Genomic DNA, 9,283 nt, shown 5'->3' on the forward strand with positions numbered 1-9,283 from the left:
AGAGGATTGTCTGAGCCCAGGGATTCAAGACCAGCCTGGGCAACTTGGTGAGACCTTGTCTCTTAAAAAAATAATAATAATAAATAAGAAAATAAGGTGCATTGGTGATACTCCCAAAGCAGCTGATAGTGCACCCATATATAAACTACCACCCAATTCAAGGTATTGATAAGAACTTTTAGTTGAGCAAGACATCTGGCCTTTGATGGGCATACGATTAGGAAATGACTTCTCTTTAGGTTTTAAGGAAAGTTCAAAATTTAATGTAAACAAGACAACAACTGATTACACATTGCCTACATTTTCTCCTTCTAGATGATCTGTACTACTGGGCAATAATAAGTAAGCCAGGGAGAGCACCATTTTGCAAAGATATGAAACGTGATTCCGCTCATTTGCTTCATGTAATAAGAACTACTTTGCACAAAAAACAAGGATGAAGATGGAACAAGTCATGGACAGAGTGTGATTAATATCATCAACAGGACATGGCCCTTCACTAGAGCCACACATAGTTCAATGTGAATGTCCAACGTGGTAGTCTGTTGTATCACATAGGGAATAAGTGACCCGAGCGTGACACTAAAGGGATTTTCTTTTTTCTTAGAACAGTTGAAGGAAAGTGCACTGTTTGTGTCATCCAAGCAAAAATGTCCACCTCAGCTCACCAGCAAAAGCTGGATTGAAATCTTGGCCTTTTTGGTTGACTTTATAACCTATTTAAATGCCTTGAATGTTTTTCGGCAGGGCATTCACTGCTAGCCGCACAAAGGTATAATTTGATTGGCTCATTCTCTCTCAAACTTGTTGATTTGGAAGTATAATTTGGCAAATAATAATCTGGTCAATTTTCCCACGGAGCTCAGTTTCCAGAAATAAAAGTCAAGGCCTCAGCTACATTCTCAATATTATAAGAGTTAAAAACTGGATTCTACAAGTCCTTATTGAATTTCAAATGTCATGAGAATGAGAGGACCTTATTCAGCTCACCTCTCTCAATTGTTCTTGCTAGTGTCAACATGGTGTTAAGAATGGAAGGCACTGGACTGTAAAGCAGTGCAACACAGCAGAGGTGCCCAGGTGAGACAAAGGCCGCAGTTCATCATGTGCAGCAGGTCACAAGCACACTGAAATCTCAAATCAATGCCCCCACCCCTGGGGCGGCCAGCCATCCAACTGCCCAGCTTGACATGCAAGTATTGTTTTCCATATGCCTTGACATGCAAAAGGTTGGAAAGCACTACATAACTATATTGAAAAGCAAATAATTTTTAAAATATGCGCAGTTTTTCTGCTGTTCGGGAGTGCTTGTGTTTTGAACAGCTATCTTCCACTATGAGATAAAGAAAGATATTACTGCTTCCAGTGTCAGGATTTAGGGAAAACATTTCTGCTGCACATTGCAATAAAATACATACCCTGCATTACATCTTCCTATCAGATTTCCAATTCACACCAAAGCAGTAACGAATCATAGAAGAAAATGTTCTTTTTTTTTTTTTTTTAAGAATAGAAAATATAGTTGATTTAGAAAGTAAATTAGAGAGAGAGAAAGAGGTGATTCGCCTCCCCAAGGTAGCGGAGGGGGCCAAAGCTTAGAAAATGTTTTACATATGGAATCTCTACCATTAGAACATACAACATGTCAACACGTTTGTGTTTTTACATACTTTAATAGATCTACAGTACAGTTGACAGTATGTCTAAAATGTTCTTCATCCGACCCTCTTTATGTTCAAAGTGTCTGACAAAGTAACTAGCTCAGAAAAGTTAAGGAACTTGCCTCCAAGTTAGCAAAGGTGGGAAACAGGGAATCAAGGAATTGAAAACATAGCCTGTGACTTAAACCAGCACACACTCTAAGGACTCAAATTTGACCAGAAGATTAAATGGGAGGAAATGGCCGGGATCGGTGGCTCAGCCTGTAATCTCAGCACTTTGGGAGGCCAAGGTGAGTGGATTTCCTGAGCCCACAGTTCGAGAACAGCCTGGGCAACTTGGCAAGACCTCGTCTCTACAACAAACCAAAAATGAGCCAGGCGTGGTAGCGCATGCCTGTAGTTCTGGCTACTTGGAAGGCTGAGGCGGAAGGATCGCCGGAGCCCAGCAGGTCGAGGCTGCGGTGGCCGGGAGCGTGCCCCTGTACTCCAGCCTGGGCGATGGAATGAGACTCCAACTCAAAGTAGATAAATAGATAGACAGATAAACTGATAGATCGATAGATCGATAGATAGATAGACAGACAAAATGGGAAGAAAAAGAAGAGAAATTGAAGTTAATGGCATTTTTATGACAGTCATACTTTTTCTTAGCAATAGGATAGCTAAAAGTAATCATGGAAATGTGTGAAAAAGTACTGAGGCTAAAGCTTGGTCCACAGACAGAGAGTATATTACTAAACTTTCTGAAAGCATGAACTAGAACTTACTCTTGGAGTGGGTGACAGGCTCTGAACAACAAACACCACAGGGTTTCCAGCATTCTTAATGGCCTCAACTGCTTCTCCGTGGGAGGCATTCTGCAAATCCACTCCAGACACCTATAACACAGGAGTTGACTTCAATTAGAAAGGCACTAGATATCCTGGCTAGGTGAGTTCAAAGCTAACATTAGGAGAGCGGCAAGAGTCTAATGAGTTAGACCACAGCCAGAAAAATTATCAACCCATAAAAGGCTTTGCTGTTTTAGAACATGTTTAAGGAATATATGTTTTGTCGTCAGGAAAAGTGAGTTGGAGTCTCACTCTGTCACCCAGGCTGGAGTGCAGTGGCACATTCATTGCCACCACAGACTCAACCTTCTGGACTCAGGCGATCCTTCCACCTCAGCCTTCCAAGTAGCTGGAACTACAGGCATGCACTAAGTTTCTGATTTATTGTAGAGATGAGGTCTTGCCAAATTGCCCATGCTGGTCTTGAGCCCCTAAACTCACCTCCACCTCCCAAAGTGCTGGGATTACAGGTGTGAGCCACTGTGCCTGGTTAGTATCAGCACCTTAAGATATCACCTCTGGCCGGGCTCGGTGGCTCAGCCTGTAATCCCGCGCCTTTGGGAGGCTGAGGTGAGTGGATTGCCTGAGCCCGCGGGTTCGAGACCCGCCTGGGCAGGCGAGACCTTATCTCTACAATAAAGCAAAAAAAATTAGCCAGGCGTGGTAGCGTGCACCTGTAGTTCCAGCTTCTTGGAAGGCTGAGGTGGAAGGATCGCTGGAGCCCAGCAGGTCAAGGCTGCGGTGGCCGGGAGCGGCCACTGCACTCCAGTCTGGGCGACAGTGAGACTCCAACTCAAAAAAAAAAGATGTCACCTCTGCCAGAAGCACAGTACATCATCCTGAGTGGGACGGGGAGAAAACCCTTGAACTTTTGTTATTGTTTCGTTAAGCTGAGAAGATTGCTATTTTAAATAAATTCCCTATTATCACAATTGAGTAGTTTGACATTTCTCAAATTGTGTTTAAAAAGTACACAGCCGGGCTCGATGGCTCAGTTTATAATCCCAGCACTTTGGGAGGCCGAGATGAGAGGATTGTCTGAGCCTGCAGATTTGAGACCCACCTGGGCAACTTGGCGAGACCACATCTCCACAATAAATCAAAAATTAGCCGGGCGTGGTAGCACGTGTCTGTAGTTCTGGCTACTTGGAAGGCTGAGGCAGAAGGATGGCTGGAGCCCAGCAGGTCGAGGCTGCAGTGGCCAGGAGCATGCCACTGTCCTCCAGCCTGGGTAACAGAGTGAGACTCCAATTCAAAAAAAAAAAAAAGAACTACAGGCCAGGGACAGTTGCTCGAGCCTGTCATCCCAGCACTTTGGGAAGCCAAGGTAAGAGGACTGCCTGAGCTCACGGGTTTGAGACCAGCCTGGGCAATCTGGTGAGACCTTGTCTCTATAATCAATCAAAAAAAGAAAAAAATTAGTTGGGCTTGGTGGTACGTGCCTGTAGTTCCAGTTACTTGGAAGGCTGAGGCGGAAGGATCACGTGAGCCCAGCAGGTTGAGGCTGTGGTGGCCATGGGCATGCCACTGCACTACAGCCTGGGTGACAGAGTGAGAGTCCAACTCAAAAAAAAAAAAAAGTACAAAACCCCCCCCCCATAGATTCTTTTACTAAAAGTGTTTTGTGTTCAATAAGTTGGGTAAATGGGTAAGCAAACATGGTTCCTTAAAATAGAAATCTCAGATACCCCAGCTTGCTAACATGCCCGTAAATCTTCAAGGTTGCTCTGTATTTCCCAAACATAATTAATAGAATTTTTCAAACTTATAGCGTAACAAAGTCTTGGTAAATGGGATGGTCTATGGTCTTTGCTATGAGAGAACCAAAGAAATTGAACCAAATGTAGGTGGAGAGGACCACGGGATGTTAAAATCAAAGGAGATATTATGATACTGTGGAGAGGAAAAATGGAGAGAAAAGGACAGAGAAATGACAACTCTTAGAGCAATAGCTTTGGACAGCCATGAGGAAATGATTTCCACTGCACAAGTTAGAGAGACTGGTTTTAGAGAAGAAACACAAATATAGTTCCTCTGTTGTTACAGATGCAGTCAGAAAGGAGATCTGGTACACACTGGAAGAAAGGGTAAGTTCCCTTTGACCGCCTCTGTTTTCTCAATGAAACCCGAAACCAGGACCATAGACTGAGAGTAAGATTTGAATTCAATTAGAAATTGATTTCAATTAGACAGGCACTAAGTATTGTGGCTAGGCGAATTCAAAGCTCAAGTGTATTGTCTAGTTAGGAGAGCAGCCAGAGTCTAATGAGCCAGAAAAAAATAAGATTGGCCCATAAAAAGCTTGAACATGTTTAAGGAATATAATGCTTCGTCTTCAGCAAAAGTAAACAAGACAAAAATATTAATAACAGCGTTAATTCCCTCCAATGGGAGAAGGGAATAGTTTGAAGGGGTTTGAAATAGTTATCTATGAAAGTAAGAATCTGGCGGGGTGTAGAGGCTCACACCTATAATTCCACCACATTGGGAGATGAGAGGATTGCCTGAGCCCACAGGTTCAAGACCAGTCCGGGCAACTTGGTTAGACCTCATTTCTACAATAAATTTAAAAATTAGCCAGGCGTGGTGGCACATGCCTATAGTTCCAGCTACTTGGAAGGCTGAGGTGGAAGGATCACTTGAGGTGGAGGCTGCGGTGGCTAAAGTGTGTCCCTGCACTCCAGCCTGGGCGACAGAGTGAGACTCCAACCCAAAAAAAAGCAATAGAAAGGAATGAACGATAGATACATGCAACAACATGGATATGGTGAGGAGACTGCTACAGGTCAGCAGGGTAGAGCTAGAGACCCAATGGACGGGGTGTTCATGACTTTCAAATGAGACCAGACGGCACAGGGTGTGTTGTTTTCTCCAGCCCTGCCAAAGGCCTGCGATAGGTAGAGTGGCACTTAACTAGGGTGTGCTTCTCCTAGACAAAAAGCAAAGAGGAACGATTGTCAAGATCAGCGAAAGCAAAGAGGAACGATTGTCAAGATCAACCACTGAGTGTCAGTAGGCTGAGGAGGAAAAGAGCACAGGGGAAGCTGAGGGACACGAAAATATCCCTGCTCTTCTTCCTCCTTCCTGTCACAGAGCACTTGACACCCTTGGAATTTCCAAAGGGACCTGAATGTCTTTTGTAATTCATAATGTCCCCCTTCTGACTGCAAAGCAGTGTACACTGAAATCTTTTGGAGTGAAGCTTCTCCAGGGCATCAGAATGGGGCCAATTACCAGAAAGCCCAAGTGGTTAGGGAATTTGAGGGTTGGAAGTCTCAGCCCACCCCAACCTCCAGGGAGGGGGCGGAGGAGGATGAGATGAAGCTCTGTACAAACTCCTGAGTGTCAAACATGTGGAGGTGCTAGGAGGGTGGGGAGTCCAGAGAGGGTGTGGAAATTATGACCAGCGCCCCCCCATGCCTTCTGTATCTTCACATGGCTATTCATCTCTATCCTCTGTAATTCCTTTATAATTAACCAGCAAATGCAAGTGTAGCTTCCTTGAGTTCTGTAAACTGTCTTGGCAAATTAATCAAACCCAAGGAGAGAATTGTGGGAACCCCAGTTTGTAGCCAGAAGTATGGGCGATAGCCTGCTAAATAAAAGTGGCTTTGGAAGACAGGGAAGTCCTGTGGGACAACCTGTGGGGTCTGACGCTATCTCAGGTACGTGGTGCCAGGCTTGAACTGTGTCATATTATGACCAGTTGGCATCTGCTGGAGAACTGCTTAGTATATGGGGAACCCCAACATTTCTAGTCACAGAAGTGTTCTGTTAAGTGTGGCAGTCAAGGGAAAATGTCAGTGAGGATGTGGAGAAACTGAATCACTCAGACATTGCTGGTGGGAATGCAAGATGGTATGGCGATTCTGGAAAATAGTCTTTTCCAAACAAAACATGATTAACATAAAACTCAGCAAATGTGTTCTTGGGTTTTGTTGTTGTTGTTGTTGCTTTGAATAAGGTCTCATTCTGTCACCCAGGCTAGAATGCAGTGGCATGATCACAGCTTATCATAGCTGAAAGGATAGACCTGAACGGACAGACTGAGAGTGGGAAATCATTTTTCATCTTGTTCTTAAACCCTGACACAATGATGAGAAAGTAGAAGCTATGCTTTTGGAGAAATGCATACTTTAGGTAAAATTAACTTTACCGACTTTGTCTTTTCAGAAACAGACTTCCAGATGTCAGAGGTATCTCATAGTGGCAATCAAGCTTGCCTAGAGTAAAGGGAATTTACAAGGCGTAAGACATCATGCATTGGGCAAGGATTGCAAAAGTTATGAAACTTGTAGTTACAAAAGTTATAACCGCTCAGAGGGAGAGCAGGTGGAGATTTGATCTTCCAGTAAATTGGGCGCTTTCTACAGGGAAGCCAAGGATCCCCGAAGCTACCCACTGGGAATGCCCAGGAGATAAGGGGAGGTGCACCCTCCACTAGCTCTAAGGAATGTTGTTTGGGAAGGTGCAGGACAATTAGAATCCTTGTCTCGCCCTACTCTGGGGGCTATGATAATGTGGGTGAACATTAATGGGTCTCTGTGTCATAGGATCTCCAAGACATCCACAGGTGCTCCATAAGGAAGTCACGGCAGTCACGTGCAACATCTCCAAGAAAAGGATTTAAGCCAGGACTCTGGGGGGCTACAACACCACACTCACCTAGAGTGCAGGCCCACTCCCTGTCTGTGGGGTGTGAACTTTTCTTAAATAAATATTTTGTTCTCTCACCTCTGTGTGTTGCAATTCTTTGCAATTTACTTGGATCTCTGGGTTGCCAGTGCGCACCCCCGGCTTGCCAGCTCAGGTGGTACTATGCCTCCCTGCGCCTCTCCACCCTCACCCTGTCTAGTGCCCTAATAATAGCCTCAACCTCCTGGACTCAGGTGATCTTTCTGCCTCAGTCTCCCGGTTGCTGAGGACTACAGGTGTATGCCACCATGCCCAGTCATTTTTAAAATTTTTTATTTTTATTTTTGTAGAAATGAGGTCATACTCTGTTGCTTAGGCTGGTCTTGAACTTCTGGGCTTAAGCAATCCTCCTGCTTTGGCCTCTGAAAGTGCTGGGATTACAGGCATGAACCTCTGCACCTAGCCCACTCTTAGGTATTAATCCCAGAAAAATTATTTTCACTCAGGAATTTGTATACAGATGTTTACAGAAGCTTTATTTGTAATAGATGATAAACAGAAACTACCCAAGTATCTATCAATGGGTGGATGATTAGACAAACTTGTACATCTAGACCATGAAATGCCACTGCTATAGTCAGAATGCATGTGTCTTTCCAGAATTCATGTACTCAAATCTGAACCCCTAAGGTTAGGATTAGGCCATGAGGGTTCACCCTCAAGAATAGGATTAGTGACCTTATAAAAGAGGCCCAAGAGAGCCAGCTCATTCATTCTTCCATGTGAGGACACAGCCAGAAGGCACCCTCTATGAATGAAAAGGTAGGTTCTCAACAAACACTAAATCTGCCAGTGCCTTGACCTGGGACTTCCCAGCCTCCAGAACTGTGAGAAATAAACGTCTCTATCGATGATACTTTGTTATAGCAGCCTGCGTGGATGAGACAACTACTCAACAATAAAAAAGAATAAACTATTGAAACACACCACGAAGTGGACGAGCCTCAAGGAAATTATGCAGTGTAAAACAAGCAATCTCAATAAGATATATAATGCGTAACTGCATGTATGTGACAATCGTGACATAACATGATCAGAAGCATGGAAAAACAGATTAGTGATTGCCAGAGGTTAGGGATGGGGGAGAGAGGGAAGAGGCAGTCGAAGGGTAACTCAAGGAAGCTTTGTGGTGACCATATGGTTGAGTTTCTTGATTGTTCTGGTGCCTATGGAAGGTTTAACACATGATAAAGCCAGGGGGCTACGACGCCACACTCACCTAGAGTGCAGGCCCACTCCCTGTCTGTGGGGGGATGAACTTTTCTTAAATAAATCTTTTCTTCTCTCACTCTATACACAGAGTTACAGACATACACCCACAGATGAATGCCTGCATAATGGGTAAAATGGCTTATTCACATTAAGCCAATGTCAATTTCTTGGTGTTGCTACAGTAGCGTAGTTGTATAAGATACTGACACTGGGAGAAGCTGAGGGAGGAGGACATGGAACTCTCCTGTATATTTCTCTGTGACTTCTTACGAATTGATAATTATTTCAAGATACATGGTTAAAAAGGAAGATAATAAAAATAAATATTGAAAATTAAGTTGAAATAGATCAGTCACCAGAGTAAAAATGAACTAATCTCGCTAATTTACTAGATGGTTATCAACTTAGATTTTTGAAAAAGGAAAATGTGAAGAGGAAGTATAATAAAGGCATATAATTAATTTTAAAAAGTATAAAAGCATAATTTAGTTGAATGTTGCTTACAAAAAAACCCACTAAAACTGACAAAGAATGGTGAAAAAGAAGTGAAAAAACAATGTACCATGGAAGTTGCCAGCTTAAAAAAAAAAGGCATGGGGCCGGGCTCAGTGGCTCAGTCTGTAATCCCAGCACTTTGGGAGGCCGAGCTGAGTGGATTGCCTGAGCCCGCCGGTTTGAGACCCGCCTGGGCAACTTGGCGAGACCTCATCTCTAAAATAAATCAAAAATTAGCCGGGTGTGGTAGCGCATGCCTGTAGTTCCAGCTACTTGGAAGGCTGAGGCGGAAGGATTGCCGGAGCCCAGCAGGCGAGGCTGCGGTGGCCGGAAGCGGTCACTGCACTCCAGTCTGGGTGACAGAGTGAGACTCCAACTCAAAAAAAAAAA

The 9,283-nt window shown here is 44.0% G+C and overlaps 1 protein-coding gene across 1 annotated transcript in view; it reads right to left on the bottom strand.

The window, feature by feature from the left end:
- The window catches only part of PATJ (PATJ, crumbs cell polarity complex component), a 415,643-nt gene that overhangs the window by 257,107 nt on the left and 149,253 nt on the right, over positions 1-9,283 (bottom strand). The window contains exon 24 of the mRNA XM_021715786.1: positions 2,429-2,539. Coding sequence (XP_021571461.1) covers positions 2,429-2,539 — 111 coding nt within the window. The remainder of the gene's footprint in view (positions 1-2,428; positions 2,540-9,283) is intronic.

The sequence above is a fragment of the Carlito syrichta genome, unplaced genomic scaffold (genome assembly GCF_000164805.1).
Source record: "Carlito syrichta isolate Samal-C Ts95f unplaced genomic scaffold, Tarsius_syrichta-2.0.1 Scaffold307669, whole genome shotgun sequence".
In the NCBI taxonomy this organism is placed as follows: Eukaryota; Metazoa; Chordata; class Mammalia; order Primates; family Tarsiidae; genus Carlito; species Carlito syrichta.